Source organism: Musca vetustissima, unplaced genomic scaffold (assembly GCF_032173495.1).
Source record: "Musca vetustissima isolate MV318-11 ecotype Yass unplaced genomic scaffold, APGP_CSIRO_Mvet_v1 utg41969, whole genome shotgun sequence".
NCBI classification, from domain to species: Eukaryota; Metazoa; Arthropoda; class Insecta; order Diptera; family Muscidae; genus Musca; species Musca vetustissima.
The window spans coordinates 196301-211714 of NW_026879107.1; the positions used below are offsets into that span (position 1 = coordinate 196301).

The 15414-nt window shown below is 33.5% G+C and overlaps 1 protein-coding gene across 1 annotated transcript in view; it reads right to left on the bottom strand.

The window, feature by feature from the left end:
* LOC133323928 (tyrosine-protein phosphatase 99A) overlaps positions 1 to 13941 on the bottom strand; it is a 67114-nt gene extending 53173 nt beyond the window's left edge. The window contains exon 1 of the mRNA XM_061532830.1: positions 13383 to 13941. Coding sequence (XP_061388814.1) covers positions 13383 to 13941 — 559 coding nt within the window. The remainder of the gene's footprint in view (positions 1 to 13382) is intronic.
* Positions 13942 to 15414: the final 1473 nt, after the last annotated feature.

Genomic DNA, 15414 nt, shown 5'->3' on the forward strand with positions numbered 1-15414 from the left:
TGTAGTTGTCAACCAGTGTAAAACTCATTAAGTAAATTGCAGTAATACAAATGCTTCTTTATTTTTAATTTTAATTATATTTAAATGGGGATTTGTTTAAAGTTAGCTAAATTGTAAAGGGACATATTCGTGGAACATGTCTACAGATATAGGGGAGACTGGGGCACCTTCGGCACTTTTTTTTTAGAGCTCAATATCTCAGTACTTATTCAACATATATAACAACTTTATGGCTGATTATTGTCCTCAGACACTTAATTATAAAAAATAGTACCAAAAAGATGTAAAAAAATAGTATTAGTTAAAAAATTTTACAGTTTTGTAAAAAAAGTCAAATTCGCCGAATGTGCCCCAACCCGGGGTAGCTTCGGCATTTGATGGGGCACATTCGGCAACATATTCATAGCCGGGTAATTGTCATCGCTATCAGTCTGGTTGAAATTCTGATCCTCTAAAGGCTCTATTTGGTTTTAATACGCCACACAATGTTTGAATTGTAGGGCTTTATTTTCTAACGGCGGACGTTTACCTCTCAAGCTCGCACATACCATCAGAAATAAGGGTTTTCTATCGCATTTTCGTCAATACAAGTACGTTTGATCTTATATATGCAATTTCGAACCATATTAAATGATTAGTTTTAAAGACAAACTCAAAAACATTTTAAGGAAATAATATTGCACAATCTGTATATGGCCGAATGTGCCCCACTTTAAAATGCCGAATGTACCCCGAATGTACTTTTTATAGTTTTTTTCATTTTTTTCGATCAGTTTTGTAAAAACATTATATTTTTAAATATTTCCATAATAATACACATCGTAGTTAACCACTTTTTAATAATATTGCCTTAAAAATTTAAAAAGTTTTATACGCGAAATACTTACGAAATGGAATTGAAATATTACAGAAACATCTATAAAAATATAAAAACCCATGTATCTAAATAAGTTTATTAGCTAGAAATTTCAAACTTTGTGTCAGTTATTTATTTATTTCGACATTCGATACCTATGTATCGAAACTAGTGATGTACGGTGAGAGCTTCATATCGAAAACGCGATTGCCGAAGGTGCCCCAGTCTCCCCTACTTAGCATTTGTAGGAGTAAGAAAATAGGATGGTGCATAGAGTAAAGTTGTCGTGATAATATACCTCGAAATATGCGAAAAACTATCACATGAACATTATCAGGAGTTAGTTCCATTTTCATGACAAATTAATTTTTCAGATCACTGTAAAGAACACAAAACCTGGTCGTACGTCAAAATGTCCTGAGTACGTTTATGATTAAAACTGTCCAACATTGCCATGAAAATGTCAGATGACACCAGTCCACACTTATGTGAAGCATAAATACCCGATGGAACCTGTCTATTGAAATTAGTTATTAAACCATAATATGTTTCATGCTAAATGGACGGATTAGGCTGAACAGTGTCATCAATCGCGGTACTAAAAAGATTGTCACAGGAGACGACTCATATGAGTCTGAAAAACTGCAATCGATCGAAATCAGCTTGGGGAAATTTGATGATGGTGGCGACTCATAGATTTATGCATTTAAGTCCAAAAACAATGAAAGGTTCTTCAAATCTAAAAAAAAAAATTGTGGAGTAAAATCACTGCTAAGCAAAAACTGTCTTGTGACGACTAGATTTAGGCATTTCATTCCTGAAGCGTTTCGATCTTTTTCAGTTCGCTCCGGACTAGTTCCTCTTGGTTCAACGGTCAGTTAATTCGACCTAATAATGACAAGATTGAGATGAACAATTGGATCAGAAGATACTATGTAAACGAATGAACTGGACATAGTACCGAACTTTCCTTTTGTGAAATAGTTCCTTGGAACTAGCTCGTTTCGGAACGACCCAACTCTAGTGGCGACGGTTCCGCTTAACTGTACCAAAAAAGTACGATGATCAATTCTTAGTTGTACAACATAATTTGATTACGTGAAGATTTCAGATAAATTCGAAAAAACGAACAAGGGAAGCCGAAACATTGTGCACCATAACAATGCGAGCTCATCGGCTCAAACCAACGCCTTTTTGACCGGATAACTGAGTATGATGACTGATTGAACTGATGAGCTATTCGCCGTACATCACCGATTTGGTAGCCAATGACTTCTATTTTTTCCCGCACATAAAGAAAAAAATGCGTGGTCAACAGATAATTTTTGGGTATTTTGAGATTTATGACTCTCAGACACTCTTTAAGAACATAGAATCAATTTCTTGAAATTTGTTGTTAAAAAATTAACTTCGGACAATAATGTATTTCCAAAATACCTCCCATACACCTGAAGCCACACACATTCACTACCGTAAACCTAGACATCATCATTTAATCAGTTTCTAATTAAAAACTGATTATTGAGAATCATAGATATGGATGGACATTTTTGGTCATTTTGTTTTATATTCTGTTCGTCTGCAGTAACGGTAATTACAATGGAATATCCTTGTGCCTGACATAACTCACACACACACACCTCTCATTCACATTCTTACAATTTTTCTTTGGGAAAACATATTTGAGCAAAGGATTTTTATGGTGTAATGGAAGTAACCGCAAAAAACAAGCATTGCATAAATTAAAATCATATCTTATGACGACGAAGATGAGGGGTAGCTAGCAGTGGTAAAGAATTGAGAACGAGAAGCCCTACAAATGCCCTACTGCATAACATAATTGTGGTTTTTGGCTAGGAAAAAAAAACAGCAAAAAATAGAAAAGACAGAAATGAGCAACAAGGACTCAAGCTAATGTGAAATGCGAAGATGAATATTTTTGTTGGGCGCCATTGAAGAGATATCTTCAAAACTTCATTAATATTCCAATTAAATTGAAAGGTTGGCCACATATCCATGTGACTATAGTTGTCATCATCCCTCTGGCTTAAAGTGGCAACCCCAAAAATACTATCCATTACATACGTACATCCAATCAAGCATGCATCCATACGTAAGCCCGCCATACCATCCATCCTTCTGTCTATCTATCATCTATCTCTAGCTGTACAAAATGACATCAAGGTGTTTTGGGTTTGTTTTTGGCTTCAAAAGATTCCATTAATGTTTCCATGGAAATCATTGATCCAAATGATGTTTGCAAGAAGGATACAATTTTTATCGGGACTAACAAAAACAACAGAAAACGGAATGGAACGAAACGGAAGAATAAGTAAAACATTGATTAGTTTATATTATCCCCCGTCCCCATACCCGGAACTATTAACCCTAGTGCTTGTCTTTTAACCTTAATGGAACCCCATGATCCTCGAACAGGTAACGTTTTTGTTGTAAAAATCCTTTGGCATAACATTAAAAACGAATGATTCGTTTTTTCCTTCCCTTCATTTTCTCTCATTGTGATTGTGAGAGTGTGTGTGTATTTCAGTTTGGATTTTAATGGAGTTTTACATATTTTAAAAATATTCAACTACACGGTTGAAAGGACAAATGTTCAACAGACAGTCAGATAAACAAACACACATAAAGAGAGAACGGGGAAGATATACATGCAAAACCAACAGACGGATGCCAATATAAACAACAAAGTTCATTAAATATACTTTCACATAAAAGCCTTGGTAATGAATAAAAAGGAATGCTGTGATGATGTTGATGCTGCTGCTGTTGTTCCTGCTAGATGGAATGATGGGTTGCCATTTAACTGATGAACTGGCTGGTTCGACGGTTGCAGCCATTGTCTGTAGCTAATAGATATTTGGCTAGATAACCTGGATGTCGTGACTCACACAAAGTGATACCTTGTTGGAAATTAAATGATATTGAAAAAATATTTGTCTATGTGTGTGTTTTTATTTTACTTTTTTGTTATTTTTATTATCCTTGGAGGACACTTTTTTCTATTGTTTTCTTTGTGTTTGTTATTTAATTGGTTTCCTTTTTTTCGATTTATTTTTTTGCTTTTCTTTTTGGTTTTTTCTAAGAATAATTGGTTCAAAATGTGTACACTATATGGGATGGGGACAGATTTGGATGATTTTTTTTCAGGAATTTTAAACATAAATTTCTTGCAAGAAAACAAGTAAAAGCGTCCTGCCCTCAAAACATTCAAAATACTTAAATATGATCGGAACTTTTATGTAAAGGCTATTTCGGGCAAAAATTTTTGTAGGAAGGCCTTACAACAAATGAGGACCCAAAATATCAAATTATAGACAATGTGGTGGAAAAATGTGACGGTGTACTTATATGGGAACATAAATGTTAAATCCTAAGCCATGCATGTCTAAGTACACACGAATTAGCAGTGAAACCGCAAAGACTTTTTATATCAGTTATGGTTCCTTAGATCGTTAACTGTTACTTGGATAACTCTGATAATTCTAGAGCTAATATATGCATTATTAGGCTTTTATTAGGCTAAAAACAAGAGATCTTTGATCGTTTATATGGTAGAACTCGTATGGTCTCGTACCGACGATAGATTTTTCAAATGTCTGCCCTATCAATCAGGGTGAATCTTGGCTCGATTCCGGAGAGGGTTCCTGAGAAACGGCTATCATATCTAAGGAAGGCAGCAGACGCTCAGTTCACCCATTTCCAGATCGGAGAGGTAGCGACGAAAAATATCAATACAGGAATCATATTTGCATGTTGATCTGTCCGTCCGTATGTCCATGTATTCTTTTAAATAAAATACAATACATTTATGATTCGATTTGGATGGAATTTAGCTCAAGTCACTTATTTGCCCAAGGACGAACCCATTGAAATGTGAGATTTAGATATATATAAATATACATGTATATTCGTCCGAACTATGAACTATGTCCAGTTTGATGTCTTTGAATTTTGGTCGATTCCATACAAATGGTACATCAAAAAATTCAAAACCAACCCGATTGAAATGGAGTTTTCATAGATTTCAGATTTTTGTGTACGTTTTTTATTTGTTCAAATATCAATGTATATCACAAATTTAATTTCGCCCGATCCACTTCAATGTTATTCCAAAGATGATATGCCTGTTCTATCTACAGGATATTGGTATCATATAGTCGGCTTGTCCTACTTTTAGCGTCAATTCCGCTTAAGCTACTTAGGGTGGTCAAATCGGAGTGGTAAACCAAAATAAGGTGTCTGATGTCTTCGTTAAAATTCTAAAAATAAAAACAAAAGAAGGTGATCGAACAATCGCCATTTTAATTGTCACGTGGAAATATATGTCTGTTACATAATGATGTTTGGTCAAAGATTTTCGTCTCCAGAATATTCTGTTGTAGCAGTAAAATCTTATGCTTTGGAGGTGTCTGAATCGGGCTGCTTCGACAATTTGGCTTGGGCTCATAAAATAGGGCTCAAATTATTTCGGAGAATATTGAGAAAGCTAGCTGCCCTCGTTGTATGTATCTTCTTATCTCATTAAATAAAAAAACCTATAAATTATCCTACAAATAGTACACCTTCTAAGTCACATTCAACCACCAGGAACATGTAACTCTTTTTTTCAATTGTTCTAACGATGTGTTTCTTCCGTTTTAATTTATTCCATCACTTTGTTACAAAGACTGGTGGATGTCCTTTTCCCGCACGCACACACACTCATCCCCCTTCACATATTCAACACTAACATATTTTCCTTATTTAGGAGTCTATGGAAAGACGATAAATACGATGATGTTGTTGTAGTTTATAACTACAATAACGATTTATTATACTTTGATAGTACAATAGTAAATCGCCGTCGATGATGTCGGCGTAATCTTTGCGAATTTTCTGCTTCTACTTCTTCGTCCAAGCCGAGCAATGAGCATAATTCTTGCTGTGATCTCGTTTCCTGTTGCTGCTGAAGCTATAAATTTGCGTTTCCGTTTACATTTGTGTAGGAGAGGGTGCCTACTGCAACTGTGTTGTAAGCGCACACACACATACACCTTATACAACCATGTCGTCTAAAGAGCAAAGTAACGAATGAACAGACGAACGGATTCTTCCGTTTTCTATTTTACAGATAATATATTTTGCTAAACAACTATAGTTTTTATTCCTTCTTTAACATAAATATACATATGTGAATTAATAAAGCAAAAACATATGTATTTCTTTGAGAGAGTACACAGAGAGAAATGGATGAGCAAGAGTTGGTGTATATTTCTTAGGTTTTTCTGATGTCCCTAAAGATAAATAGGAAGGGAAATTTTCAACATATGAAAATTAAAGTGATATTACTAAGTTTGTGTACTGAAGAGTTTCCTATTTTGGTATTATTTTAAAACTACATATGCCTGACGAATGATTAGTTACGAATTCGGTATTATTACTGAAGCATTATTTGTCGGTCGGGGCCGACCATATGATACACTTCCATACATGTACCGTTAGCACACAATGAACCCTATTCATATATTATATAAACATAATACTCCTTGCTTTTTGTCTACTGACCTAAAAGTATGCACCACACACTTACAATTTTAGAGATATAAAATGTTCAATTATTCTCCTATATTTCTCTCAGTGTGTGTGAATATGAATACATAAAAATCTATATTGTTATCACTATATCAACAACAGCAACAATAATAGCGAAAATCCCATGCCTACAACATTTAACCATATCTACCATCAAGGATCTAAGGAACTTCAGTGAGAGTGTGAATGGCTGTGTAATACAAGACCGAATCGCCAGGACGACTACATTGGCTGTGGTGTTTGTATTTTATGACCTATCTTTCTATACCTGGATATGCTATTGAAAGCCAAGTCAAGTGGAATATTTATGGCGTTGTTTTTGTTGTTGTTGAATCCATGGACGCAGGACTCACTGGGAAGCCAATAATAATGAATTGAATAAAACAAAAAATCGACTTTTTGTCGGGCTTGTTTTTCCTCTTTTGATAAATAAAATTTCTTTTGTTTTTTTCATTCAAATAAACCCACATATACTCACATATGAATATTTTCTATGTATCCTGGTAAGGTAAGTTGCCATTTGACTTTTGCCACTTAATGTGTGATATGTAATTGTTTCATTGCTGTTGTTCTCCTTATTGTTTTTCTCAAATCAATTGGAAATTGATGTACAATGTGTATCGAAACATATATGGAATAAGTGAAGCAAAACACGAAAAGGAATGGAATCCGTTTCGTTTGCCTAGCAATGGCCAATATTCTATGGACATTTTTAATTTAAAATATGCAGGAAAAAATATATATATTCCATTTTTATCCCCCTAGGTGCCACGATGACTGGTTGGCTAGGTTGCTTGGCTGGCTGGAGTAATTCAATTTATTTTAATTGTGTTGATAACCCCCCAATCCCCTCGCCGACCACTTTTCCTTTGGCCGCCATCACTTAGGTTTTAATTTATTTTTAACTACAAACTAATTTCCCTTTAAGATAAGATAAATGAGAGTTTAGGGTGTGGTGATGATGGCGGTCGAATGACTGGGTAAGGTGGGTTGCCTGACCAATAAATCACCAACAATCACAAACACAACTCAACACCAGGCATTCATGGCCGAGACCAACAGACAACTAACCACAAGTATAAAACCACTAAACTCTTTCTCTTAACTCTTTCGGAAAACAGTTGATGGGCCTACTGCTGAAAATGATGAGGACGATGATGGTGGTGACGACGTAGAATGCAAACTTCAAGACATTTCCACAAATCCTTACATAACCATAGTCGGAGAGAGGCTGTACAGCAAAATTGCAGCTACTGCAATAATATGCGGGCGTTTCTTTCATCCACTGAAGTGTAGCAAAACTAAGAAATCGCCAAAAACCACAGGACTAAATTCTTTGGTTGGCCGCAACTGTAAATGACACACGTTCTCAATTGAGCATGATGGCATGGCATGGCTGGCATGGGTCAGAGCAAACTTGAGTGTTGTTGCAAAAACTCTTGTGAGAAATCTCAACGCCATATTGCAATGCCAAAGAAAAACTGATATCCTTGTTTAGATTCCACACCTCTTTGAATAAATATATTTTGTGCAAGTGTCAAAGACATCATCACTGTCCATAACATCTCCTGGCAAACATGTCTTCGCCTACTGACGACCAAACAACCAACCTACCTTCATACAAAAAAGAAGATCCGATAAAAAAACAAGAGACAACAAAACCCAAATTTATAGGGTGAAAATAATATCCTTTCATTGTTTCCACATGGTCACATCCTTTACATTTATTGTAAACATACTCACTCAAGGAATATCCTTTCTGTTCTTTCTTATGGAAAAGTTTACTTTGGCTAAAAGTTTCTTTTTTATCGGGACAAAAAAAGAAAAGAAACCGGAAATATTTTTGTTGTTGCATTTCATGCTGAGCCCAGATAAATAACTTGGCTCAAGTGCAGATGAGTGACAGCGTTAGTCTTTTCCTTACTGCTGTCCCTACAGGGAGCAAGTACAAACGTACGAAAGAAAGGGTTTTGCTTGTCTAAGCACTAGACAGACAGACAAACTGTCTGATACTGACAGTTAGAAAACAACTTTAACACGTTTTGCATGTGTAGCCAGTCAAGGCAAGGCTGTTGCAGATGATTTAACTTCAAAAAACTTCTGTATCGAGGAAGAAAAAATGGCAACCAAAGAAAGGAGTATGAAATATTCCTTTCTTTTTAATTTATTCATTTGCGCCATACGTTGCCATCCATGATTTATGATTAGTTCCGAAGACATTTTAATTAAATTGATATGAATGTCCTGTGAAAAAAATAGACAAATCTGAGCAAAAATTGTATATGGTGTGAAGAGATTTTTCCATGGAGTGTATAAATTAACACATTGTCACAGGGACTACAGGAGAGATGAAATAAAAAGTTGAAGGAAATATGAGGATCAATTGAAAAAAAGAAGCAGAATGCTACACACATTCTGCAAAGTATGACCAGGATTTCTCAATGCATTTTGTTGATAAATATATGAACACCGATGTTTTGTTAGACCAACAATACATAGAGGGCCGACAATTTTAAATGTCTCATATTGTTATTTCTACTCCTAATGTAAACAGTTTGTATGTTAAACAAATCTTAAACGCCTAAAAGTATGCATCATACATAAAACACACAGGTATCAGATGCAGTATCGTAAATCACTTTAGGAATTATTGGGCATTTTTATTTATATTTCCGAGCTTTAATATATTATAAAAAATGCAAAAAAATCGCAAATATTTTTTCTTATTTAAAAAAATATAAAGAAAAGAAAAATATAATGAAATAATGAAATATCAAAGAATGTCAAAATCTTCGACAAGCTAAAAAGGAAAATAAAAGATATACATTAAAAAGCCGCATTCAGTATTCAATTTCAATCACCTAAAATTAGTTCTGTGATATATTTAATTTTTAATTGTTATTATTTATTTATTGGCGAAAATCCCATGCCTACAACATTTAACTATATCAACAGTCGGGGATCTAAAGAACGTGTGTACGAATGTCGGTATAATACAAGATTAACTTCCAGGATGACTACATTGGCTGTGGTGTTCGTATTTCATGACCAATCTTTCTATATCTGGATATTTATGGCGTGGTGTTTGTATTTCATGGCCTATCTTTCTATACCTGGATATTTATGGCGTTGGTCCCGTTGTTGAATCCTTGGACACTGGGAAGCCAATAATAATGAATTGAAAAAAAATCATTTACTTTTTCCATTCAAATACACTCACACGCATACTAAAACAAGAAATTTGCTCTTTCTTTTGACAAAAATAAATGTATTCCCTCAAAGTAAAATAATCAATACCACTATTCGTGGTTCTGCTCTGTTTTGTTTGGTATTGCCCTGGCCTCAATTGGTAGTTTCTACTTTTTTGTCTGTTTGCCCAATGCTTCTCTGCCATCTCTCCACTCACTCGTTTGTGATTGTGTTTTGCATTCCATTGTTTTTTAATTTCAGACACTGCTACTGACCTCTTCATTAGCGTTGTACAATTCTCATATGTATTTTCCAAATTATTTCGATATAAATGCCAAATACAATATATCAAACAAGTGTTGATATGAGCAACGAGACCGACCAAATGTTTATACCCTACACAACTATGTTGTCAGGGTATTATAGCTTTGTGCAGCCCCAAAATTAATATTTAGGGGATGAAATGGACCAAGTACTTAATTTTTGTCGGTTTTTCTGGTCACTCCACAGGTCGCAATTATGGCTCAAACATCGCAAATTTTTACATGGAGAAGGGGATCGGGTCAAAGAATATGTATGCCTGTTTTCATAAAGATGGGTCAATATTTAGCAGGTCAAATGGACCCTGAACTTTGTGTGAAAAATGACAAAATTTTTATTCTATAGCGTATATATATCCCTGAAGGACATAGACACGAGAAGTTGATACTATATCCATGAGTGGTGGTTGACTTTTAAATTGATACCACTTATATTGTCGTATGTACTCGCATGTTGGAGTTGCACGTAAATAGTTACAGGTGCTTACGTATTCAGATATTATTTAGCAACCCATTACCACATTAGAAGGCGAAAATATAGCGCGGATCGCTGATCCGCTCACTGGTTTTATTATATTAATGTTGTGAGGTCCGTTCTTTTAATTTAACACTAGAACGCCGAAGGTGGTCATTTTGACCGCTTTCCAATTTCAAGTACAAAAGCAACTGTGCATTTAATGACACTTTTTCGGCGTTCTAGTGTTAAGTAAATAATAAACCAAAATTACATTCCAAATCTATAGAGGCCAACAAAAAACGTAAATTTTTAATGAAATATTTCCATTTTATGTATTTCCTTATTCGCATAAGTATACTTATATGTATATAAAATATATACAATACTCTTTTTAAAAATGATAATAATTAAAAAATATTTATGCCCCTAATGAAATATTTAAATACTTTTAAAATGTGTATCTATAAACCATTTTTTTTGCTAAATGTTATATTTTTCTCGCCTAAAAGTATGCATCACACATTTTACCAAATTGTTTAAAATAAAATGATCATTATTCAAAATACGTTTACCCTTAATGAAATATTCCAAAAAACTCTAATGTTTGTCTAAAACCATTGTTTGCAAAATGTTATATTTTTTCTCGCCCAAAAGTATGCATCACACATTATAGGAAAAATCATTGTAATTTTAATCAAACACTTATAGGGGGAAATCAAAGCCAATGTTATATAATAAAAATATTTACATTGATTTAAATATTTATAAGTGTTTGAAATATTTTTCCAAATTGTCTATTTTATCAAAATTTTAAATATTTCAAAAATTATAAAATTACGTTAAAAATTGTTACGCTTATTCGAGGGGAAATTAAAAGTTTCACCAGTTTAATTATATATAGTTAAAATATTTTCATTTATAAGCTTTCGATATAATTTTTATTGTATATTGCCTAAAACTATGCATCACATATTACAAAAATTTAACAAACTGTGATTTTATACATGAATACATTAAATAGGAAATTACCACAGTTTTAAATATTTTGTTTTACATTTTAGAAAAATTAAAATTGTTGCCTGAAAGTATGCATTAGACAATGTTATGTATAGGAATTATAGCAATTTTTCGAATATCATACCCTCGTTTATATTGAGTTGGTCATTTTTAATATTTGATTTGAAAGTGATTATTATTATTTATATAAAACACAATACTTTGCCGAAAAGTATGCACCAATACTTTCCAAAAGAAAATATTTTCAAACACATGACAAATTTACTGTAATAACTATATTTTCCACCATAATTTGCTAGTATTTCAAATTATTATCAAAATTCACAGCTGTAATATCCACATCTGTAATATCTAATCAACTTCGAGTTCTTTCCCCTTAGATATATATTTATTTTATCAAAAAATAATTAAATGCTAATACACATGTTTGTCAGGGCAGGAATATTAATGTCTCTGTTATCAAAAACACATCCACATACATAAAATATTTTTGTGTGTGTGAATAATTTTATTTGCATATTTTTATGATTACCATTTTTTGTCAACTCCAATCGTCGTCGGACGACGTCAGTAGGTTTTCTCGCCTAAATTGAAATGACAATTTATTAGTTCACCTGTTGAGAGGGGAAAAGCACATGTTTTTCGTTGTTTGTTTATCTCCTTATCAGGACATTATTATTATTATTATTATTATTTTCGGTATTTTTTATTAGAAATTTTCATGTTTAACAAGGGTACGGGCTTACCACCTGTACGTAGTAGTTGATGTCGATAAGAAAAACAAACATTGTGTGGTAAATTGAAAGCTTATCGGAAACGTTTTGTTGATACAATTCGAGGGTGGTGTTTTGGAAAAACAGAAAGCAGTGATTTTTTGGGGAAAATTTGGAGGGGGTGGGTTTGTTCATGAAAATGAATATTCAATATAGTGGATTGATATAAAGCATACACATGATTTAAATAAAAAACTACGCAGATTTTTGAGGAATATTGTTCTGGAATCATAAGTATGGATTTTTGAAGAATATTTTTCGTAGAATCCTCAACACAAGAATTTAATTTTTTTAAGAATATTTTTCCTGGAATCATTAAATACATAAGTGTAAGGGAGAACGTCTAAGAATATTTTTCATAGAGTTCTGGAAACCACTAGATTGTATTTTAATTTAGGCCTATTTTTCCAAGAGATTAAAAAATCATAAGCGTGAGTTTTTTAAGAATATTTGTCATAAAATCCAAAAAAATATTAACTTGGGATTTTTTAAGAAAAAAATCATATCATCCTCAGAAATATAGGTGTGAATATTTTAGGAATATATTTACTACAATTCTCAGAACCATTAGCAAGGATTTTTTAACATTAATTTTCCTAGAATCTTTATGAATATTTTTCCTAACGTTGATATTAAAAAAATATTTTTCATAACATTTCGTAAGTTTTCGCATTTAGTTTTTAGGAATATCTTTTCATAAAATCCAGAAAACCATAATCGTGGTGGTTTTTAAGAATATTTTTATAAAATCAAGAAAGCCATAAGCGTAGGGTTTTTAAGAATATTTTCTATAAAATCAAGAAAGCCATAAGCGTGGGGGTTTATTCATAAAATCTAGAAGTATTATTAAGAATATTTTTCATAAAATCTTTAAAACTATAAGCCTGGGGTTTTTACGTAAAACCCAGAAAACCATCAGCATGGGCTTTTTAAGAAAAGTTTTCATAAAATCCAGAACGGTGTTGTTTTTTTTTTAAATTTTGTTTACATAAAAACCATTAACGTTGTATTTTAAGAATAGTTTTCTTAAAATCCAAAAAATCATAAGCGTGGGATTTTTAAGAATTTGTTTACTACAATTATTAAAACAATAAGCAAGGACTTTTTTTAGGAATACTTTTCCTAGAATCCCTAGAACCACGCTTAGGTAATTAATAAAAATGATTACACTAGCTTACCATATTTATCATCGACAGCAGCATATGGTGGTGTGGCATCATTAATTGAAATCGACGATCCACCACCATCCGAACTGGAATCACCCAAAATACCAGCTGCAGCGACATTACTAAATGTTATAGTGGTCGGTGGTATGGCCGGACCATCCTGCTGTTCCATGGAAGTGGGAGTTGTGCGTTCCGGTTTTAAATCAGTCTCAATATAATCACCATTATCATAATTCGCATTCAACGAATCATCATCATCAGTGTCATCATCATCCTTATTCAAATCCTTTGCATCATTTACTGGCGGCTGAGGGGTACTGGTCACAGTCATCACATTATTGGAAGTATTTGGAGTCGAAGCTCCATTTTTGTTTTCAGTTGCCTGAATTGAGATCTCGGGTTTGCGTGTTGTAAATGGCACCGGTGAAGATAATTCCACCTCAAAGCTGGGCAGCGTTGTGCTTGTGGAAGCGGTGGTCATGGGTCCACCTAAATTCTCCTGGATAATGCCCACAAAGAGGAAGAGTTTAAGGAAGAGACGTAGAGTATTTTGACATTTGTTGCGTGCCATTGTGCGTTTTGTTGCTGTTGTTGTGTTTCGAGACAGTTGTTGTATGTTATCCTTTTGAAGGATATATTAATTTTTTCAATTCGTTGTGCGTTGTTGTTCTTGTAGAGGACAAATGACTTGTTGGTGCAGAGACAAAACCACTTCGGTGCTAAGGTGTGTTTTTTTTCGTGGTGTTGTTGACTTGTTGTGCGTAGATTGTTGTTAATTTTTTAGTTTTATTGCCCACTGTGCCTGATGTGATAATCAAGCATTAGGGGCCCTTGGCTTACAATACTCTATAATAATGGAGACATTGTTCTTGTTTGGTTTTCGAGTCTGTAGCAATGAAAATCTTAAGAGATTTTCTTTTTTATTAATTCTCTAAATGTCTAACTCACACACAGTCTGTTTATGTTACTTTATAATATGTAACTAAATTTAAAAACAAAAAATATTATTTTTATTTATTAAAAAAAAACACACAATGAACAAAATGAAATTAATCTTTCTGGAGGAAATTCCGCATGTCAAAATTGGTTGCCAAGTTATTGTTGGCCATTTTCGCCGTTGTTCGGCAGCTGGAAGCACATTTCCAAAACTGCCACTTAGTCTTAATGTTATGGCTGCTGTTGTTTTTGCTGCTGCCGCTGCTGCCTTTGTGGTTGTTGCCTTTTGTGTTTCCATTGATTTTTATGTTTACGTTTATTTTTCACATTTCTTTTTGTTGCGAATTTTGCTGTTGTTGTTTTTGGTTTTGTTTTGATAACACCATTCATAATCGTGTCAAATACGCGTTTTGTTTCTCTGTGTGTACCTCCCCGTCAATGTACCCGCTGCTGCCGCAAACCATTTCACTCGATGTGTTATTGACCCAATCTAATTTTGTTAAAAAAAAAATGTTTTTTTTTGCTCTTTTTTCATTGGCTTTGTATTTTTGCCGAAATGAGATTTTAAATTTATTTTTTGAAAAAATGTACATCGTATAATTCACAGTTTTGTCTTTATCACAAAATAAATAAATGAATTAAATGTGCCATGAAAGCAGCAGCAGAAGTGAAAACGTGAAAATGATTTCAAATCGAAGATATTTTTAAAAAACGAGGCGGACATTTTGATCATGAAATTGATCGATTTTCAAGGAAGTTTGAGCAGGTCAACGGCGATTATACATGTATAAACCTTTTAGATCTGAAATCGTGGATATGTTGTCTGGTGTATTTATAGATACATTTGGAATATTACCAGATTTTGAGGGCCTGTTTCAGCCTCCTCTGATGTTAAATATTCGCAATGTGGTAAAAAGTACTAATAAACCAGAATATAGAATTATTAAGAGTGAATTTTAAGCAGATTGCGGAGAATGATTAAAATACGCTCTTTGTCACGAATGCTCACGCGCGAGAATTCGAATGTGTTTAATTTATCGCGAATGACAAAGTTACAATGAATGAACAAGCATTTGCAATCTCTCGCGAATGTTAGCATTGTACGAGA